Source organism: Pipistrellus hanaki (assembly GCF_964339955.1).
Source record: "Pipistrellus hanaki genome assembly, chromosome: 8".
In the NCBI taxonomy this organism is placed as follows: Eukaryota; Metazoa; Chordata; class Mammalia; order Chiroptera; family Vespertilionidae; genus Pipistrellus; species Pipistrellus hanaki.
Window position 1 is genome coordinate 83,391,848 of NC_140510.1, and position 23,106 is coordinate 83,414,953.

Consider the following 23,106-nt stretch of genomic DNA (forward strand, 5'->3'; position numbering starts at 1 on the left):
TAGCAAAACTGGTTCAAACTGGTAGACTTTCCTGAGAACAGTGGGTGAAATGAAATATGATACTTTCTAAGGTCCTTTTTAATACTACCCTTTAGGTATATGAGTAATAAACAGAAAAAAGGAAGTGGTTCAGAAAGAATAAAAGAAAAAAGATCAACGAACTACAAGTATTTTGAGCTTCATCATAAATAAATACGAACCCATGAAAAATGTCTTTCCATTTAGGACTCACTAGAAATAGAAACAGTTCTTTATTGTCTACTTATATGAGAGCCTCTTATATGTCACAAGATGATTTAATTGCTCCTGTGGCTTCTCCTCATTAAAAAATAAGTATGTGCTCATTGGAAAAAAAATAGTAAGGTAGTTATACATAAAGTTAAAAGGGGGAAGTCTCCACTTTCATTGTCCCCCTCTCTTCCAAAGCCTCCTGATACCCACACTCCTTACCTCGCTTTCTTACCCTTTCTTCATTAGAATAACCCTATTGATGCTCTCTGTTTTAGTCAAGATGATTAATTGTTTTTAGGACAGCAGTCACCAACTTTTCAGACATCACGGACCATTAGTGGTCCTCGAACCACCAGTTGCCGACCTGTTTTAGATTATGGTAACTTGAGGCTATAGCCATTGGCAGTACATTTTGGGAACCCCCCCCCCCCCCCGCCATTCCCATTTACTATTGATCATTTCTTACCACTTTGTACCAATTTCTAATTCTCTTCTAATTTCTCATCATTTTCTAGATCTGTCTCTTTCTTTCCATCCTAACTACCACTATTCTAATTCAGGTTTTCATTACTTCACATTGGACAGTTACAGCATTCTTCTATATTAATTATCCTTGGAGTTGTTCTCATTCAACTCATCCTATATGTTGTCTAGATTTAACTTCTTATAGCACAAATTTAATTATGGGTCATCATTTCTTAATTATTCTCATGTCTTCAAAATTAATGCCCAATTCTAGGCTTTCCATGATCGTTCCCACCCTGCCATTCCAGATCCATTCACAGGTACCCTTTGTGAACCTTGGACCCAAACCAAACTGTATTCTTGCTAATACCCTTGTGACAGTGACCTTCCTGCTTCTGTATGTTTGCTCATGATGTTCCTTCCACAAAGCTTCATTCTTTTTCCTCACTCCCAAATCCCATTCTAAAGAGATGCTTGTGGTTTAAGAGTTAACATATCCTAGGATGCCTATACCGAGTAGTATTTTATTGTAGTATGACTCATTATCAAAGATGCCGCTGCTAGTCTGCTGTCAAATAACCTCCATCTGCTTTCCTTTTCTAAGTACTTCTGGCTAATAGTAATTTTTTCATTTCTTTCCATTGTTGATTTTAACAAAGCAGTGCTTGTGAATAATAACAATTTGAATTTTTGAATTACAGCAGAATTAATTCTCAGGTAAGATGATTTCATAAATTTTAGCCCCATCAAAAAAGTAGAGAAAAGTAACATGGCTATATTTTGAGCTTTACAATGTGTAACTTTCTTCACAAAACCAGAAAAAGATAGAGGGAAAAATTAAATGGGAAAAAAAAAAAGGATCTGAGGGGTCCTTAAAGGAAAGGTACTATACTACAATAGTATAAACACTGAACATCGTTATTTATCAATTTTTAGAAAGATTTACCACATGGAGTACAGTTGTTTTAAAATTTCTGATACTTGATATTTCCTGCAAGGAATGAGTCAAATTTTCGAGGTCTCATAAAGCATTATGTGCCAGCCTCCTGCTCCTCCATCATCCACGACAGCACAGTCAGTCAGTGGCCACCTGCTTCTTTCCTTGCTATGCAGTCTGACTCATCATTCACTGTAGCTCTTCAGCTAATACTGGAATTTCAGTTCCATTCAATTACCAGCTTTTAATTGGAGCCCAATACCAGATTGGTCTCCTGTTCCGGAGCATCTCTTCTTGGCTGCTTGGTTTTTTTCTGCTACTTTCTGCATTAGCTTGATGACATCCACTCAGGTATGAAGCTAGACGGATACTGTAGAATTGCTACAGAACCAAACACTGTCATCTTGCATTCTGCCTCCCTCCTACTGCCCATCTGGAATGGGATCAGGTTTAGATGGTGAGGTTCTTAATTCTTCTATCTCACTTTTATTTTACTGAGCTTTGCCAAGTTTTAGAATTCTAGGACCTTAGAAAATTGTGGAGACCTTCTTTCTTTGTTTCTCTACTTCCTACCTCCACCCCCACCACATACTTTCAAGCATATGGCATATGCATTACATAAACAAGCTGAAGAAATCACCTTCTCATTTGATGAGAAGATCTTCCTTGAGTTTCTTTCGTATCTTAGCCTCATGTCCCAGTTTTGTCCTCTAAGTGCAATTCTTTCTGGATTGGGGGAATTAGTCACACTAAAGTGGATTTTCTTTGGTCTTTAAGTTATCTGCCATATGCCCTGTAAATGTTAATTGATAACCTTCAGGTTTTGTGGGACATGTGCAGTGGGTCTTTAATAGTTAGATTGAATGCTTTTAATAAAAAATTAAAGAGCATAGAATGTCATGAAACCCACCCACTGACCAGGAAATAAAATTTTCCCGCTGACTTGGGAATAAATCCCGGTCTTAAACACCAAGTTATTTAAGATGAAAAATATTATTCATACAGAATGAAAAAGATTTGTCATAATGTTCTCTTACATGAAGTGTGCTTATAACCAGTAGGCTAACTGGATGCCATTTCTCTACTTTCTCAATTGCTTACACCTTCATCTATTTTTTTAGAGTATGCTAAGACCAAGAGACTCACAGTTAGCTCAAATAAAAACAAAAATAAAACAGAGAACTCATAGTCTGCAGGAGTGGATTCTGACAATAAAGACTTTGCCTTTACTCTGCTCCTTGTGCCTGGGGTTTTAATTTAACACATCAATGAAAAGGCTGCATTTACCTAGGAGGAAAATACTCAGCAGGACTTCACTTTTATTAGTGCAGTTTGTAAGAAATTACAGCATTTAATGAGAAAATCGTTAAGCATGAAAAAAAATGGGCTGTAATTGAACTTGTGGAGTTTAAATGGTGAGGTTTTAATTGAGTTTTTTTAGTTATTGGTAAGAAAAAAATAATAAACAACCAAGGCTGTATCTCTATGGCTGAGGTGGTCAGCACTTCATGTACCTTAGTGCAATTTCCTGTACAGCTGGTCATGCGTAATATGGCTGTGGTGTTCTCTGTGTGGTATCCACAGACTCCTTCTGCCTGGCAGGTGAGCAAGTCGGGCTGAAATCTGACAGAACAATTTCTAAAAGGAGAAAGGACAGGCGAGGGGCAAAGAGCAGGACAGGGCCGTGTCACCTTCACAGGCAAGCTGCTCAAAAACAAGATAACATTTGAATATCCTTTTCAGGTTCAAAAAGCTTCTACTTTTTTCTTAGTTCTCAGTTTCTTTTGTTGCCACCCAGTGACTTCTTTTTCCCCAATAAGGCTTTCATTATAGACTACAAAAATGAAAAAACAAGAATATCAGACCAAGGAAGCACACAGTCTTAGATCTGAGCTCTTTTAGAATAGAAGCAGAAAGATATTTAAGAAATTAATTGGCATATCTTTTTTTCATTTAGAGGGAAAATATTTAGATACCTTCTTTTTGTACTTAAGTTTTTAGAAGAAGTAATACATTTGATGTCCAAAAGGACATGACACCCCAGAAAGATTCAGTTACTTCTAGTTCCTCTGGTTTATCATCATAGTCTACACAGTGTGGCAACTCTGCTGTGTTTCAAATGTTAAATCTGGAGGAAAGAGAAGTGTATGTAGTTCTAAAGATGTTGAAGTAGAAATGAAAGTCATATTTTTTATGTAACTTTTTGTAGAAATATAAAAACATTTAAATGGCTGGGGAAAGCTTTAAATATGCTTGTGAACCTTTTCAATAACTTCTTACTAAATTTCATTGTATCCTACCTTGCTGGGAAAAAAAGGAAAAAAATCTGTACACTTATCTTCCCTTATTATTTAAAGAATGCCTTCTTAATTTCTATCTCCTGGAAATATTCAGTGCATTAAATGGGGTGTCCACCTCTATCTATACTAATAAAAGGGTAATATGCAAATTAGTCAGAGCGCCCTCATAGTAACAACTGAACAGCAGGCTGCGTGGGGCATCCAGGCCGGCAGGGGGGGTTAATGAGGGATGACCAAACGACTGAACAGCAGGCTGGGTAGTGCGACCAGGCTGGCAGGGGGTTACTGAGGGATGACCAAACGACTGAACAGCAGGCTGCATGGGGTGACCAGGCTGATGGGGCGGGAGTGAAGGGCAACCAGGCTAGCAGGGGCAGCAGTTGGGGGTGACCAGGCCAGCAGTGGGGTCATGAGGGGATACCAGGCCAGTACGGGGGGCAGTTGGGGGTGACCAAGCTGGCAGGGGAGGCAGTGAGGGGCAGCCAGGCCAGTGGAGGGGGCAATTGGGGATGGCCAGGCTGGCAGGGGGTGGCAGTAAGGGGCGACCAGGCTGGCAGGGGTAGGGCAGGTAGGGGCAATTGAGTTGGCAGGCAGAGACAGTTATAGGGGTGATCAGGCAGGCAGGCAAGCAAGCAGTTAGGAGCCAGTGGTCCCGGATTGGGAGAGGGATGTCCCAGATTGGAGAGGGTGCAGGGAACCTCCCCCCCACCCCAATTTCGTGCACTGGGCCTCTAGTAGGATTATAACATGTTCAACCCCAGCTCCTAGATCCACTCCTCACCCTTTTCCTGTGCACCAGAGGAGGGAGGAGGAGGGAAGAGCAGGTTACATTTCCCAGGATTCCACATCTACTGGTTTCCTACTGGGTTCAGCCAATGGAAGACCCTGGTGGGAGATTGGTGGGAAGGAAAAAGCGGGGTGGGGGGTGGGGGGAATCAGGGTATTCCTCTTTCTCCCTTAAGTGTTAGGCAGTCCTCCATGGTTTTAGCCCCCATTGGACAGTTATACTTCTTAATTATAAAGTTACAACATGTAGGCTTGCCACAATTGGGTTCCACCCGATGTGTTAGGCAGTCCTCCATGGTTTTGGCTCTCATTGGTTCTTTGTAATCGGGTGAGACCCAATTGTAGAAAGCCTACATATTTTAACTCTAAGTACAAATTTAAGTACAAATGTGTTAAATTGAACCCCCTGACGCCTAGGTACACTCTTCTTTCTTTCTTCTCCCCTCTGCTTCCCTCTCCTCTCCTCTTCTACACACTGCCAAAGGTCTGCTAAGGGTTATTTGCTGTTCCTAATCTTTGGGTTGTAGCACCATTCTCAATTGTCATTATAGCTTTTCATTACCTGTGTAATAATTGCCTGCATTAAACTTTCTGGGTTAAATATTCAGTGATTTCTATTATTCTTGTTGGTTCCTGACACAGCCTCTAGCCACAGTGGCCAATTTATATCCTACTAGAGGCCCGATGCATGAAATTCGTGCACATGGGAGGAGTCCCTCAGTCCGGCCTGCACCCTCTCCAACCTGGGACCCCTCGAGGGATGTCCACCTGCCTCTTGCAATATGGGACCAGTGGCTCTTAATCGCTCACCTGCCTACCTACCTCCCTGATTGCCCCTAACCCCTATGCCTGCCTTCTTGATCACCCCTAACCACCTCTGCCTGCCAGAAAAATCCTAACCAACTCTGCCTGCCTGCCTGATCACCCCAACTGCTCCCCTGCTGGCCTGATTGCCCCTAACTGCCTCTATCTTACCTCACACATAGGACTCAGGATTCCCCCCTCTGGCCAGTCGCAGACACTCGGGATTTGGGCTTCCCTCCCTCTGGTCAGCCACAGGCACTCAGGACCCAGGCCGGCTTCGCCTAGGCCAGCCGCAGCTGCAGGGGACTGTGGGCAGGTGATTTGTCCCTCTTCCAGGCCGCAGGTGCAGCCGTTGGCACCCAGGGTGGGCGGCTTGTCCCTCTCCGGGCCACAGCCTGGCTGGTCCCCATTCTTCTCCCATGAGCTCATTTGTGACTGGATGATGCCCATTCCTCTCTCCCCAGTGTTGAGTGTCTGAGCTGTTAAGGCATGATGGCGTGAGGGTGTGATGACCATTTGCATATTAACTCTTTATTCTATAGGATAGGATAGTAAAGAGACATAAGGAAGCCTCTTTGTGATTCGTTTCTGTTTTAGTTGCCTGTGCTAAAAGAGACTTTTTTTTTTTTTTTTTAATCAGGCAAATGTTACTTGTAAGTTTATGATTTTAAAAAGTGGTTATAATTTACACAGAGATTTAATTGATGGCAGATTGTACTACTTGCTTAGAGTTTTATTTGCTGATAATGTGTTGTTGTTTTTTTGTTCGTTTGTTTTTTCTTAGTGATTGACCTGACCAGGTGCTTATTTTATTTAGATGCTTGACATTTATTGTCACTTTTTCATTTTGTTTGTAAAGACGTTTTGTACTTGGTTATGTAAATCTGTTCTTAACATTTAAAAATTATTTAACTGCCGACTGCAAAATGTGCTCTTCTTCAATAAGCAGAATTCACGTGAGGCATTTAGATGATGAGAAGAATTAATTGGGAAACATCTTAAATGATGCTTGGGTTCAGCAGAATCATTTGAAATAGCTTTCCAGTCCTTTAGGTGTGGTGTGTGACAGATGAGTGAATCTACTGCTTTTGTGATTCTGACTGATGGAGGGCAGAAACCCACAGTAAATGACCTCCTTTCACTTTGTTAGAAATATCTTGGCATTTCTCACAAATGAGCGTGATACACAAGTGAGTGAATGTAAAGCCAGAGGCCAACAACCATGTGGCCCCGGGTGTTTGGGTCCTTGTGACTGTACGACAAGAAGAGATGTGATTCAGTGTATGGCCCTTTGGATGGTGTTGAATGTTTTCTCTAGAGAAGCAGAACATACATTTCAGATTAAACAAGAAAATGTCCTCTTACATAACCCTTCTGAATCTGGATAGCATTTTAATATAACACTACAGTATTATTGTTTTGAGACTAATTTTGTGTATCAGCAGTCTGTACTCTTAAGATGCTAGGTTAATATATAATGCCCATATTTAAAACCTCAAAACCCAAAACAGACATTTTTGAAATTCAGAATAGGCATTTTGATTTTGAAGACTCATTGAGATAAAAAGACAGATCTTGTCTGACTTGGCCATTTTTTATATTGGCTACTAATTAGTGTTCCTGAGCCTTTGACTAATTCAGAAAAGCATTTTGGTAATAATTGGCAGTGGATTTACTGAGTATGGAGGCTGGCAGACTATTCCTTAGCCCTGTAATTGATGCAGAAGCAGCCAAAAACACCCTGATGATCGGCATTTCCTTTCTGTGGGATCCAGAGGAAGGGGGAGTCAAAGCATAATTTTATCAGAGAAGGATATTATTTTTAGCCTTTTCTGAATTTTACTTTTATTAAAAGTGACAGGAAAATATGAAATGCCACTATATTTGGGAAGGGAAGTCTTATTCACATCCCAGTTTCATACTCGATGTATTAAAGCATCATATGTATTCGCTAGTTTTAAATGATTCATTATAGTCAGCAAACTCAAAATACTCTAGGGAGAGGGACAGAATTCAGAATCATGGATCAGATGCTCAGACTATGTGACCGATTGTTTCTAGAAGGGAAAAATCCGGTTCTTTGTAATCATTGGGTCTGTCGAAAGTTTGGCCATGTTTATCTATGTTCCTGAACCTTCTGAAGGAAAGCATAGAACAGTCTAATATGCAAACCAGAAAACTATCTGTACTAAATCTATACTAATAAAAGCCTAGGTGGTTGTCACACCCACACACCATCATAACCCATCACCACGGTGGGCAGGGCTTGATGCTGTGTGCGCCGTACGGGGTACGGGGGTGGGTCCCGGCAGCTGCTCCACGTGGCTTCAGCCGGGGGTCCCGTAGCTCCGTGCGTGCCACGGAGGCAGGACTCGTGGCTCTGGCCTACCTCTTTGTGGCAATCCACCGGGGAGCTCCAGAGGGGTGGTCGTTCTGGTCATTCCACCATAACAGTCCCTGGTCTTTTATATAGAGAGATAGAATGTGACATTATTTATGTAGTACCTTATGGCACAGCAGACAACCCTGCTCTTCCCAGCTTCTCTTCTCTAGTCTCTGTGACGCCGTAGCCTCCTGTTTTTTTATCCCTCCTGTCCTTTTCCTCTTAGCCTCCTTACCAGCTCCCTTTCCTCTTGTTTCTTCCTGTGTGCCTGTCCATGGACTCCGTATACTGACTGGGTCATTTGTTTTCTTCAACCATAACATGTGCTTTCCATCTCTGTTCTCCCAACTTCTGCTCAATCTGTTTCCTGCTTTATGACAGCTAAATTTTATTTTTCACTGCCAGCTTAAAAAAACAAACACAAAAAAATGTTAATTCATCAATTTTTAAAAATTCATATCAATTGATATATTCCCACACATTCTTCACTTTTACCGCCTATTATTTATGTGCATGTGTGTTATTGCCTCTGTTAGAGTGTGAACTCCTCAAAAGCAAGAATCTTATCTTCAACTCAATTGAATCTTCCACAGACCATAGCATAGTATCTTATACGTAGCAGTTACACAATAAATATGTACCAGGTTTAAATTAAAGAAAATGACCACTAAATCAAGCAGTGAGGAACATTTGCATTATAGCTTGAAAGATCCCTCGTTCTCATTCAAAGGAAATGAGAAACTTGGAACCTCTGGGATTACTGCCATGACCTGGAAAGGCTCTTATTTGTGCCCAGATACATAACTCTGAATGAACTTTATATCAAACTGTCTGATGAAGAAGCCTGCTTTAAGTGGAATAGGAAATATCAAGCATTTGTTCCTTCACCTTTCCAAGCTGCAAGAGAGAGGTAGCTTTTGTTGCTTTGAGCTTCTTTCTGTCGGTGGCTTTCTGCTGTGCCTACTAATCGGGGTTGTATTGTTTACCTTGTTTAAAAAGGCCCATCCGAGTGTTCTTTCTTTCCTTTGAATTGCTGTTGGATATTAATGTACTGCTGAAGGATACATGGGTAAAGATTTTCAAAATTGCAAGGAAGTGTTTCCTTAATCCCTCAAGTTTGTTAAGTACTTTTTTTTATAATGGAGATCATAATCTCCTAGTTGGTAGAAGAGATGAAATGGTTACCAGGCACATTTTCTCTTGCTGCAAAATTTTTATATTGGAAAATACTTGATCCAGTTTATAATCCTTAAATAAGCGGTGGCACTGAGTTTCCTGTCTTTCATAAGGCGTCTGGCATTGATCAGGTGACGGTGATTCAGTTAGTGGCCCATATAGGCGAGCCTTGAAAGTGCTTTCCATTAGTATTGTACGCACACGTTCATAACTGTTAGAGTGCTCAGCTGAGGCCATGGCCTTGGCGGACACGCAGTCTGAGAACATCTTGTCATTCAGCATGAATTGCTGCCAGCCCTAAGGAGTGGTTTCTGGGGCTGAGTGAGAAGGAGCCCTTAGGCCATGGAGGTGCGTGTCTCCGTGGTCTGTTCTTCTGTGCAGATGTAAGGGTCAGTTTTAACCTGCTCAGCAGCTTAGTTTCCTGATGACGTTGTGTTTCTGTTTTTCTCTGCTTTTACACTGAAGAATTGTTTGTCTGTCTAGAAGGCAGCCCCAAATTGCAGTCCACCTTGGAAATGATAACATGAATGTGTTTTCTCTTTCTGTAGCATTTATGGCATTGCTGGCTGACAGTTATTGTTTATTAAGTGTTTATTTTGGATTGTAGACTGCTGAGCAGCATAGAGATGACCGTATTTTTCAGACCATAAGACGCACTTTTTCCCCCCCAGAAGTGGGGGGAAAAAGTCCCTGCGTCTTATGGTCCAAATATAGCCTACACATATACTTTTAAAAAAAAGTTTTTTTACTTGCCCGGCTCTGTGTGGTCTCTGTGTGCTTGCCCGGCTCTGTGTGCTTGCTGCAGCCACTGTCCATTCCTCCGTGCCCAGAGTGTCTGCCCTGCTCTGTAAACCCCAAGTGGTAGAGGAGTTCCCATGTATGGTAGTCAGCCTCCATGCCCTCGCTGCAGCCATATCTCCATGTCAGCCCAGGTGCGGTGTACGGTAACTGCGTAATCCAAACCGTAATCATCGCCTGTACATTTTGTCTTTTGCTGACTGTATTTGTTAATAATGGTTCTAAATGGTTCTAAATGCTGCTGTTTACTTTACAGGGTTGATTACATGTGTTTATGACTGTGATGTTGGGTTTTAATGCACATAAAATATTTTAGGACACTATTTGTTTCAGAATCTTTTTTTCTTCATTTCCCTTCTCTAAAAACTGGTGCGTCTTATGGTCCGGTGCGTCTTATGGTCCGAAAAATACGGTATTTGGGCTCAGCTGAGGGCAGAAGATATGTAGCAATGACTTCCCATTCTAAAGGAATTATTAAATTAAGACAAGGCTGGTCTTTCCTAATTTGACCTGGGCTTAGTAGAGAGGTGTCCCTGCCTCATTATTCTCCACTGTTTTGCTCTGTTTGACATTTATCTTAAGTATAATTAGGGGAGGGACTAGAGGACCTATCTTTTATAAATATATCTGTAAAGGCAGTTGTAAATTATCCCAATGGTTCCTAAATTCTAGGGAAGGGAGAATAAAAAGCAAAACCAATAACTGTTTTAAAACCCAACAATTTAGTATTTGAAGTCTCAAATAGAACATTTAGCTATAATTCTAAGCATTTTAGAAATTAAATTTTATTTCTTGGCAAATATCAGCATGTACCACCCAAACTTTTCAAATAAAGACACCTAGTATCAGCATTTTGCATCTCCAGAAAAGATAGCCACATAGAAGGATGTATTCTCTCTAACAAGTATCACTTGAGTAGAGAAAAATAAAACTTGTCTTGTGTTCTAGCAAGTCGCCAGCTAATAAGTCACATTGAACAGTTTTTGGATACTAATGAAACACCGTATTTTATGAAGAGCATGGACTGCATCAAAGCCTTCAGGGAAGAAGCCATTCAGGTAATACTATCCTAGCCTGTCTCCTCACCCTAACCCGTGGGCCATCATCACAGGGGAGATGCAGATAGCACCCACAAATAAGCCTGGGCTCTGGAAACAGTCAGTCTCACTGTGAATAGCAGTGTATGCCAAGAGAAGTGGAGATGACTAACTCATCCTACTGTCAGTGTCATTTCTGGGGATAAGGATGGGTGGAAGAGTGGAATGCTTTATCCCTGGGAATGAGCTTTTTGTTATGTTATAGCCCTGGCTGTATGGTTTCTATTAGGCAAACAGGAGAGTTCCATTGTACCCCTAGTGTTCCAGTCATCAATGTAAAGGGTGGACTAATTATTTAAGGGTATTGATGGGAAATATATATTGTGTAATTATTGAGAAGGATTTTATGAAGACAGGAGTAGGGATCTGAATGCCAGGGTGTAAAAGAACACTGAAAATTAATTACTCAGTACCTCTATCCTGCCTTTTGTGTGGGTTTTTGTTGGTGTATTTTATTGGAAATGTTTATAAAACACTTCAAAAAATCTTCCAAATTATTTCTAGGCTTTTATACATAAGCTCTAAGCAAGAGTAAGCAAGTTTAAATGATAAAAGTAGGCAAAATTGTAGTTCTTATGTCTTGTACTAATTGATATTTGCTGAATAAATGAGCAATATAATTATTGAGTAATTTAGATACTTGCAAAGAATAAAAAATGGGACAATGATTACAGTTAGAATAGAATAAGAGATTTAGTAGTACGTGACCCAAATGCCCTACAGATAAAAGGAAAACTTTTGGCAGAGTAGAGTCAGAGGAAGATGGCGGTGACTCAGGCTGGTGAAGAAAGATTTCATTAGGTGGAAAAGGGCAATAAAGAAATACTGCTTTTTAAGTAACACTGCTCCCCCAGGCTAGATGGCATCTGAAGACATTTCTGTGTACTCCTGCCACAACTTGTCCTGAAAAGTAACCGATGATAGATTTCTTTAAAAACATAAAAAAAGAGTTGGAGGAAAATCAAAAGAGACTTTAAAATTATATCAATTAATCTTTATATAAAGACATTTCTAATTGTAAAAAAAATGTTTTTAATGTTTTCTGGAATAGCTAGTGGTGGTGCACAAAATTCATGCATGGGGGTGGGGAGGGAGTTCCCTCAGCCCAGCCTGCACCCTCTACAATGAAGGACCCCCTGGGGGATGTCTAACTGCTGGCCTGCCTCTGCCTGCCTGATTGCCCCTAACCCCTCTGCCTGCCTGTCTGCCTACCTGCCTGATCACCTTTAACCTCTTTGCCTGCCTGCCTGATTGCCCCTAACTGCCCTCCCTTGCTGGCCTGATCTTGCCCTCAACTGCTCTCCCCTGCCAACCTGATCTCACCCCCAATTGCTCTCCCCTGCCAGCCCTGGTTGCCCCCAACTGCCCTTCCCTGCTGGCCTAATCTTGTTCCCAATGGCCTTCCCCTGCTGGCCTGATTGCCTTTAACTGCCTCTGCCTGCCCCTAACTGCCCTCCCCTGCTGGCCAGATCTTACCTCCAACTGCTCTCCCCTGCCGGCTTGATCATTTCTAACTGCCTCTGCCCTGGCCCCCACCACCATGGCTTTGGGAAGGAATTCATACATCTAGAAGATGACTGGTTGACCAGTCTAATTAGCATATTAACTTTTATTAGTATAGATTGGGAAAATGTAAATACTGATTGGTTATTTGCTTCTATTAAGGAATTATTACATTTTATGACTACATTTTAAATAATATATATTTTAGATATTGTGTATTGAATTACTTATAGATGAAATAATATGATGGAAATTTTCTTCAAAGCAGTCAGATTTGTGGGAGAAGGTGAAGGTATAGATGAAAGAAGATTGGCTGAGCTGATAATTGTTGAAGCCGAATAATGGGCATATGAGTATTCAATGAGTTATTCTCTATTTTTGTTTGAATATGTCTGTATTAAAAGTTAAAAAACAAAGTACCAGGCCACTAAAAAATTGTGTGGTTCTGGGAGGTTTTATTCCTTCCACAGATGGAAAGGTTTCAGGTTCCTATCAAACGAAATTGAAATTGGAAATAATAGTTTTCCATTTACCAAAGAAATATGTATATTTTAGATATATATTATATGTATTTAATACTATATACAAATATATGACATATTTAATATGTATAAATATACACATACATGTATAATTGTAATATATATACTGTCTGTTATAAATGACTAATTCAGTATATATATGGTACTTTGGCCTGGGAGGACTTATTTTTATATTTGCTCTGACTTGTCCCCACAGTTTTCAGAAGTTCAGCGCTTTAACAATTTCCTGAAAGACCTTCAAGAGAAAGTGGAAATTAAACAATTAAATCATTTCTGGGAAATCATCATTCAGGGTAAGCTATCATTTTCTTCAAATATTGATGCTATCTTTTCTAAATATAAATACAAATTCTAATATATATATTGTGTTATATGATGACTTTTGATGTGTATTTGGGAACAGTTCAGGATTCAATGAACTAAAAACATCCTACCTAATAAAAGAGTAATATGCAAATTAACCATTACTTCGCTAGACCCACAAGCCACGCTCACCAGCCAATCAGGAGCAAGCATGGAAATTAACGCAACCAAGATGGCTGTGGCCACAGATAGAGCAGGAGGGAGGCTTGGATTTCCCTGGCAATGGAGGAAGCCAAGCTTTCCACACACCCTGGCCAGCCCAGGCCTCTGCTTAAGGCTACAAAGTTTCAATTATAGAAGATAAATAAATCCCCTGCCACCACAGAGCAAGCAGAAGGCTTGGCTCCACTCCAAGCTACAAAGTTTCAATTGTAGAAGATGAATAAATCCCAGATACCAGGGCTTCCATTTGGGTTGCCCAGTGGGGCGTGGCAGGCCTGTAAACCACCACAGGCCCCTTGCCCAGGCCACTCTATGCCCCAAGGGAACCCCCACCCTGATCCGGGACACTCTTTAGGGCAAACCAGCCAACCCCCACTCGAGCATCAGGCCTCTATCCTGTCTAATAAAAGTAATATGCAGATTGACCATCACTCCTACACACAAGATGGCTGCCCCCATGTGGTCAAAGATCCTGCCCCCATTTGGACACAAGATGGCCAGCAGGGGAGGGCAGTTGGAAGGGACCAGGCCTGCAAGGGAGGGCAGTTGGGGGTGATCAAGCCTGCAGGGGAGGGCAGTTAGGGGTGACCAGGCTGGCAGAGGAGGGAAGTTGGGGGCAAACAGGCTGGCAGGGGAGTGGTTAGGGGTGATCAGGCTGGCAGGCAGAAGCAGTTAGAGGCAATCAGGAAGGCAGGCACGTGAGCAGTTGGGAGCCATCTGTCCTGGATTGTGAGAGGGATGTCGGACTGCCCATTTAGGCCTGATCCCACTGGGCCTAAACGGGCAGTCGGACATCCCTCGAGGGGTCCCAGATTGGAGAAGGGTGCAGGCTGGGCTGAGAGACACACACTCCTCCCCCCGCCCCGTCCCCCCGCCCAGGCCTCTAATAATTTAATAAGCCTAAAATCAAAGAGGTAAATAATAAGTATACATGTAAGTCCCACATGAAACTATAGCCTGACCCGTTTCAAAGATCATGCCTTTCTGTTAGATGAAAGAAGCTGTGAGGGCAGAATTGCCCCCTTCCCCAGACTCTGAGATACTTTGAGTTCTGCTAGACCATGGCACTTTCCTTGGCCTCACCTGCTACTTTTCATTACCCTGTCCTTGGATTTCTCATAGCAGCAGACCAGCATCTTCAGGCACCAAATTTGGCCACTCGGTTCCTCACTTATTTACAGTAGCCAGTGCAAGTAAAACCTCGAAAGAATGTAATACACTTTTTTAAAGCTTTGTGTTTGATTTTCTTCATGCCCTTTGCCCACTTTTTTAAGCAGACTTGATATTTTTTCAGAACCCAAGTATTCTGTACGAGCCATTAAAAACAGCGATGTTAAAAAGTGTGAAGCTTTTCCCTTGAAATCGGGCCCCAGAATCACTTCCAGCCTGCTTTCTGTGCATTTCTGTGGGAAGGAGTTCCACACCTATCTATCCAGCTTCTAACAGGCAGCTTTCCATCACACAGGCAACCATTTCCCTGACAGTTCATTTCTCAGCCCTTTACCTCCTGCACTGGGGAACAAAAGCAATCAGAATAGGCGGCAAATGGGGCTTCCTCAAATCACTCTTGTGTCTCTGCCACCGACCTGGCAGATGAAAGAGATTGGTTTTGGTATTTATTGAATGCCTCCAGCATACTGTTTGCCGAAAAGAAACAGAACATACACAAGACACATATTTTCTGAGAGCTTATATTCCTATTGAGAGAATACACACGACTTGTGCCATTTCTAGGTACAAATGGATATTAAATGCACATGCTTTTCTGAAAGTATTTCACGCATCAGCCATTTGAGGCAGGAGAAAATTTTAGGAAGACGAGAAAACTAAAGGGTAGATTTTTTTCTCCTTGATTTGCTCTCACTGAGCTAAAATTGATGTGCTGTGCTAAATGATAGACGTGGCCATTGTAAGAGATGTTTCCTCCCGACCTTGGCCTTCCTGCTGTTCCATCAATAGCCAGTAACACTTCTGGAAGTCAAAATGTCTGCAGATTCCCATGTTGGGTACCAGAGTATAGAGTCATTCAGTTATCACTTATTTACTGAGCTTTTGCTGTGTACTACATTGAGGGGAATATAAAGATGAATAAAACCTGCCCTAGAGAAAAGTGTAGCGTCCCAATAGGAGAGATGAAATGTATATAGGGTAAGTTGTACACAGTAAGATAGGATAAGAGCCATTTCAAAGGCATGAACAAAGTGATCTGAGACTTGTACAGGAGAGATTATTCTGTCTGGATTTAAGCAATGAAGACTTCACAGGACATTTGCAATGTGACTTTTACACAAGCAAAACTAGGAGAAAGGGTAATGTAAGATGGAAGGAATTAGGTGGGTGAAATGTCTTTATAGTTTTATATTCCTTACAGAAAAGAGCACAATCATAGTTTTAAAAATCTCCAGTTCTAAATGAGAGGAGGTATGGTGGCAAGAAAGGTGGGACTGGGGTTGATTCTGTACTTAGATTTTACTCTGCATTACTTTGTAGATGGAATTACTCTGATCACCAAAGATGAAGCCCCTGGAAGCTCTGTCACGGCTGAGGAAGCCAAAAAGGTACTGGCTGCTCCCTATCTATCTTTAGATCAATTATTGCAGTAAATGTTATTTTCTTAATGCCCATTCTTATTTGAAGTTACATTTTTTAGGGTAACTATTTTTAGTGTACCCATTTTTATTCAGTCAACAGGCAAATTGCAGCATCCTTGTGGGGGAAATTATAATCTCACTCAGTGTCCGTAGACTGTGGTAATGTTTCAGAACTCTCCTGTGACCCCAGCTTTAGTAGCTCCAGAGCTGCTGACGTCCATAGTGCAGACCCCATTCTGGCCACACATAGGTCGCCTGAGAAGCTATTTTTTACAAAATATACTGATGGCCAAACTCCCCCCCACTCCCCCAAGGTACTTTTTGTCTGAGATGGGTCCTAAGCATGGTTTTGAATTTGTAATTTTGCAGCAAGGTGGCAAAACACTGGTGTTCTAGCATAAGGCACATCTAGGTGTTTTCAGTAAGAAAAAGACCCATGTGTGAGACCCAGAAGATTCGTATTGACCCAAATAGTTAGGCCAAGGTCTCCCTGTTGTGTATGAGTACTGAATCTGATTCAGCTATGAGTCAAATAGGTGTGGCTCTGTAGGTCAATGATCCTTCATTATTCCTAGGTTTTTGATAAAATTTTAATGGAATTAGATTGCATAGCTCAAAAGTGTATGGTTCACAGCATTGAGCTTCAGTTTCTGTCACTGATTGACCCAATCCTGCCAGTTGTGACCTAAGCCGCTAATGCAATAGTGACTGTCTGCTAGGCACTGTGGTGGATGGTAAGGCAGCACCCCTGTTCTCTGAAACCCAAAGGAGCAGTTACAGGGAGCAGAGGGAGGCAGTGAGGCTCAGACAATACTGTACCATGGAGGGAGAGCTTGGTCTGGAGTGGCAGACGGGAATCTGTTAAGGGAATGGCAGGAACAAGGCTGGAAATAGTCATCTTATGGCTCAGTTTAGGCCAAATCGAGAACGCCTTGAATTTTTATGAGTGATTTGATAGAAACTCTAATGTTGTTTGGAAGAACAGTTAGTCTAAACATGCAGGAATTTTTTTTAAAGCACTTTGGTAAAAGGCTTTTGTTTTCAGGAAATAATATGCTGGAATTTTAGAAGCAAATTTTAAGATTCTGATTATTGTCTCAGGAGGGGTTGTCTGCACCCTCTTTGCTATAATCCGTACTATGAGGCTGCCAGTACTTGAGAGTATGTCATTCAGTGGCTGTGTTTTATTTCTATTTGTTTCTTTATTTCACCCTCTAACTGGGTTGTATCATTCAGGGCTCTGCACAGAGGCAACCAGTAGGATGTGTGTGATAGAAGGGAGATTGATTTATTTTAAGGGATTGGTTCATATGATTGGGGAAGCTGGCAGATCTGAAACTTGTCAGGCAGGCCAACAAGCTGGAAACTCAGGCAGGATTTCTATTTACAGTCTTAAGGTAGAATTCCTTTAACTGATTGGATGAAGCCTACCAACATTATTGAGGGAACCTTTACTGTAAGTCAGCTGATTGTAAATGTTAACCACATGTACAGCAACATCTAGATGGGCATTTGACACAGCAGCTGAGCACCATGGCCTAGCTAAGTTAACAATTAAAATTAAAACTAACCACCACATAGCCTGAAGGCTTGTCAATCAGTGTTTGCTAAACAAATAAAATTAGTCAATACAAATACTTTAATCTTAGTCACTATTGCATTAAAATGTCTATTATTTAGGTGAGACTTTAGTGCATAGTACAGTTTTTGGAAGAAGAAGGGACACTGATCTAAAAGTCAGAGTGTCACAGCCCAGTGGATCCAGTGCGTTAAAGTTAAAGCAGAGAGACACCCGAAGGGGGATCATACGCTTCTTGCAAATTGTCAGGTTTGTTCTGTGTTGCCTCCCCATCAGGAATTTTGATGTCTGATAATGTAGCTATAGAGAGGAATTTCAGTTAATGACTGTGTCTGGGGTGGTGTCCTTACATGATTCTAATATCAGCAGAACTGATTTCAGTTGGTTGTAATTCTGAACACCTCATCCTTGACTGGAAAGAGAACATGGTGCTCAGTAGATTGGTGAGATTCTGAGCAGAGGCTGATGGTTAGTTTCTAGTTCTACAGAGGGATAGAACTGGAAATTTCTGTACAAAGGTTATTGATTCCATTTCTCTGCTTGGGGCCAGGATTGTATTTCTGTGTACTTGACAAGTAACAGTTTATCCATCTCCTTAAGGTCTCCGAGTAAGGACACTGGGAGACGCAAGTGAGTGACAGCACTCTGAGGAAGGAATGTGTCACCCACATGCCCTTTCTATTTCTTTCCTACCTTTTCAGCATCTTGCAGAGGGAGGGAGCACAACAAAAGATGAGAGTTGATGCCTACCCATATTGCTGCCTTCAGAGAACTGTTGCTTTTATTGAGAGAGCAGGCCCATCCTTGAATTCTCTGCTCTGTCTCTCACCTCCTTGTCACTGTGCAGCTTGGAAATCACTGGCAGTTTAACCCTCTGATGAGGAGGAGTGATACATGTAAGAGATCAGCCTTGCCTGGGGCTTTGGGAAGGATAATGGATGGCAGCCCAGCTTTTAGTCACAATTTGCTTACGCAGAAATGCTGAACAGCTCTATCAGGACACTCAGTTGCAGGTGCTCCACACTGGATGGAGATGAAAGTTTGTTTGCTGATGTTCCTCTCTTCCTAGGAATTTGGCCTAGTCTCAGAGATGTGCCATTTGTGTTTAATTATATAGACCTCCATCCTACTGTGCAGATAGTCCTGTCTCAATTTATCCTCTAATTGCAGTGTGAAAGGGGCTTTGCAGGTGGGGAAAGGATGGTAATATGGATTATTTAGGGCTGTGTGCCAAAAAACATGAGGGATTTTCTAGTTTCCTCAGTAAGCACCCACCATGGATCAGGTTACTAAGGGGAATAGAAGATGCAGTGGCCGGTAGAGCCTTTGGCCTGCAGTTTGTCTGTATTTGGAAGATGCTGGGCATTTGTGGCTTCACAGAGGTTTAGAACAAGATACAACTCTACTTTTTATTCTCTTCACCCAACCAGATATCTTATCCTTTAGCCATTAAATTACTGACACAGGGGAAATGAGAAAAGAAACAAAATAAAAATCTTTTTTAATAGTTATAATAATTAGAATCATAAATAAAAATTAATTTGGGAATCTACGATAGAGCAGAGTATATAACCTTTAGACATAAACCGTATGCAAATACACATGTAGATTTCTTATTTATCTGTATTTGACCCTCAGATATATTCATTAATAATTAACCAGAATAAATAAATAGGATTAATGGTATGGAAGCTGCATTACAGTTCTGTTCTAGACTGTACCCCTACTGCTAGCATTTTCTCTCTCTCATTGACTGTAGCACTGAACACAGTCCAATTTAGGGCCAACAAAGGGCACTGGGAAGATCCATAAATGTCTTTTAAAAGATGCAAATCCCTTAATCTCTCCGTTTGGGTGAAGATAATGAATAGTGGGGTTGCTTTGACTGGGGGTTACAAGTTCAGGGGCACTGTCCAGGGTGCTGAGAAGAGCACCGCCCAGTTCTGCACTGTGCCACTTGGTTAACTGGGGGAATTTTTGTCCGTGAGGAATGGAAGGCGTGCAGCCCTTGCTTTCTAAGACTTGCTGTGCACAGCCTCATGTTTAAAGGGTGACTTGTTGAAGAGACATATTTTGAGTCTATAAGTTTTAGGTTTCAGGGGCCTCGATCATATCCATTTCACCATAAAAATAACAGGAATGTACACATAGGGAAAGCAATTCTTGCGTTTTTCCATGTTGAGGAAGTGAGGAAAGTACAGCTACACTGCTCCCTCTCGGGTGGAGCCAGAGTGGGCGGGCAGGTTTGCTCACCACGCACATGCTCTGTGCACACTGACCCGAGGAGTGCTGATGGGATGCGTGCTCACCTCCCGCCTCCCCTCCTAAAAGCACTCGCTCCTGCAGGCTCCGCTCTGCTGCCATGCTCAGTACTCAGTACTGCCAGAAGATCACTTCTTGTGTTAGGACAGATAAGTGGTTGATAAAACCTCGCTCTTAGATGCGCTTACCACGCCCCTCGAAGAAAAAGAGTCCCCACTGCTCTCTCTCGGAGGGACAGGCTGAGAGCAGGGTGTGCAGATCATTTCAAGGGCTCTCATTAGCCTTTTAAGGTCTGAGTTTTATACCCAGGTCCTTGCAGACTTCCGTTCAGGCCCTGGCTTTGCCGTGGCTCTGCCTTTCAGAGGCTTCAGGCCTGTGGCCCGGCTCTGAGCAGACGGATACACAAGAAGTTTCCTCATCCACTGATTTCCAAACAGTTTCTAACACAAATGTGTTTCCAGAAAATGGATTGAATAACCTCCAAGCTCACCCACTTATTTGTTTTACATCATTGATGAGAAATTCTCCCTTTTACCTCTTTTGCCCAAAGAGGAGAGGAGTTGGAGAATAGCCGATTATAATCTTTAATTCTGACGCTTTATTATTATGATCCCTTCAAAGGAGACCAAGGCACACTGGTTTAGGGAGTTTGGTTCTTTTCTTAACCCTAACGACCCCGCACATCTCCTCTGGGGGCCCAAGCGAGCACATCAGGCATCTTCCTGACGTGGGACTCCAGGGTCACCGTCTCCCTCCTCACAGGTGCTTTCTCGGTGACTAGTTAGTGTGGACAGCTCAACCTCTGAGTGAGTCTTTCACCCAGAGACAAACAAAGGAGCGGATAGCGAGATGACGCTTGTTGGGAGCCATCAGGAGCAGGTCTCAGGTTTGCCTGTGGCCCTGCTAGCGGTTTGTATCTTCATCTCGAGAGGAGGAATGTCATTTTGGTATCATGACTGCCTTTATGTCCACAGTTTCTGGCCCCCAAAGAACGTCCAAACGAAGAGAGAGCAGCCCTCTTTGAAGAAGGTGGTGACGTGGATGATTTAGTAAGTACTTTCCCACGAACAGGGGCTAATCTTGGAAGCGGTCTGACCTGTGAGTGTAGCACAGAGGCTGCTGGTCATAGCCTCGTTTCTTACTTGTGCTTTCATTCCTCACACACCGGAAGCTCCCACACTGTTACTTGTTGCCATCACAGATTTAATCAGGTGATTTCATAGTGGGAGTCCCTGTGCGTGGTGGTTTTAGTCACATAGTTCACCCAGTTTAATCCTCCTCTTTGAAAGACTGAGAGAGCCGGGAGGCTATTCCTGTGTAGCAAAATGGCCCAGTTCCTGAAATTGCTCTCAGCCTAAGTGAGCGACACAGCGTGCGATTCATATGGGTTAACAAATTTTAAAAAAACAGCTTTTAAGAAGCCTAATTCTTTTTTTTTTTTTTAATATATTTTATTGATTTTTTACAGAGAGGAAGAGAGAGATAGATAGTCAGAAACATCGATGAGAGAGAATCATCGATTAGCTGCCTCTTGCACACCCCCTACTGGGGATGGGCCCGCAACCAAGGGACATGCCCTTGACCGGAATCGAACCTAGGACCTTTCAGTCCGCAGGCTGACGCTCTATCCACTGAGCCGGTTTCGGCAAGAAGCCCAATTCTTAAATGTTCTCACAACTTCATGTAAGCAAACAGGCTGGCAGGCATTGGGGTTTCTGGACCCCCTGGGGCTGTGTACCGGTGTTGGCCTTCATGCCCATCTTTCCAGTGCGGGAACGTTCTGCCTTTAAGGCTCACGTGACATGACAGCCATCCAGTAAGAGCTGTCAGCGTTCCGTGGGGAAGCTCTTAGCATTACAGTGAGGAGATGCTTGGTATTTAACTACTGAAATAGTTGGTGGTGGACAAGGATGCACGTCCGTGCGTGTTGCCCACAAAGAGAGCATCGTCATTGAACTCACCAGAGCAGCAGTGGCCCGGCTCCTCTCTGACCCTGTTGTTCCTGTTGCAGCTGGACCTGATTTAGGTGCTGGAGGTGTGGGATCGACACAAACCATCCTGACTGTCCTGCTGGGACCTCTACACCGAAGAGCCTGGAGGGACCGAAGCTCTGGAGGCAGTCTCTGAGGTTGCGCGAAGGAGCCTCCTAATTCCCCGTGTAATGAGCACATACACCTGAGGGGCATGTATCCCCGTACACGTTTATAAAGTGTCCTTGTTTTCTGATTGCTGTGTTGTTGCTTGTGGTCTTACCGATCTCCGTATATAGCACATGCGCTTTGAAGTTTCTGGAAAATGGACTCCTCCTGACCTGGATGTTGGTGCGGGTGGCAGCCCCCATGAAGTGCTCTCGTTGAGAACCAGGGCAGGGCTCTGGGTGAGTTTCTCAGTCCTCGCAGGAGGTGTGGTCCATCGCCTGGTCCTCTCAGCAGTCACAACTCACACTGATCATGGATGTCCTTCAGTTCCTACAACAGAAAGCTGGGTTAGGAAAGCATTGGGTAGGGTAAGTCCTACCCATTTCTGTTTTTGTGTAAGCCTTTTAGTCCCACAGTACTTTGGCTGCCTGTGCAGGTGGTTTTCCATAAGCAGGTGGGAGGGGAAGCAGTCTCCTGGGTACCCATTCTAAGCAGTGAGTGACGGTGTCCTCATGGAGAAAAGATGCTCTTTTGGCCCTCTGACATGTTAGTGATTCCCCCCCCCAAAAAAAAATTCACCACAGTAGTTAGGATTTTATCATTTCTCTAGAGGCCTGGTGCATGAAAATCATGCACAGGGAGGGGGAGGGAAGGTATCCCTCAGCCTGGCCTGCGCCCTCTCACAATCCGGGACCCCTTGGGTAGGGTCCCTAGTCCTGGCTGGCGATCAGGGCCAATTGGGGCTTTCCTTCCCCCGGCTGCTGGCAGCTGGCCCCACCCCCACCGCTGCCACTGCTTGCCATCTGTGCGGCACTGCCCCTCCCCACTGTCCCCGCCATTGGTTGCCTCCCTCTGCTGGCGACAGGCGTGGGCTGCTTGGCTGGCCTGGGCCTCCCTCTGCAAGGTGATTGCTGACCGGCCCCGCACACTCGCCACAGCATTGCTGGCCAGTGGCCTGGGCCTCTCTCTGAGGGGTGATCATACATCCT

The 23,106-nt window shown here is 43.0% G+C and overlaps 1 protein-coding gene across 1 annotated transcript in view; it reads left to right on the forward strand.

Moving 5' to 3' along the window:
* The window catches only part of XRCC5 (X-ray repair cross complementing 5), a 69,992-nt gene extending 47,787 nt beyond the window's left edge, over positions 1–22,205 (forward strand). Inside the window, exons 17-21 of the mRNA XM_084891974.1 lie at positions 10,829–10,938; positions 13,219–13,315; positions 16,038–16,105; positions 20,954–21,028; positions 21,991–22,205. Of these exons, the coding sequence (XP_084748100.1) occupies positions 10,829–10,938; positions 13,219–13,315; positions 16,038–16,105; positions 20,954–21,028; positions 21,991–22,005 (365 nt within the window). The 3' untranslated portion in view covers positions 22,006–22,205. The remainder of the gene's footprint in view (positions 1–10,828; positions 10,939–13,218; positions 13,316–16,037; positions 16,106–20,953; positions 21,029–21,990) is intronic.
* The last annotated feature ends 901 nt before the right edge of the window (positions 22,206–23,106 follow it).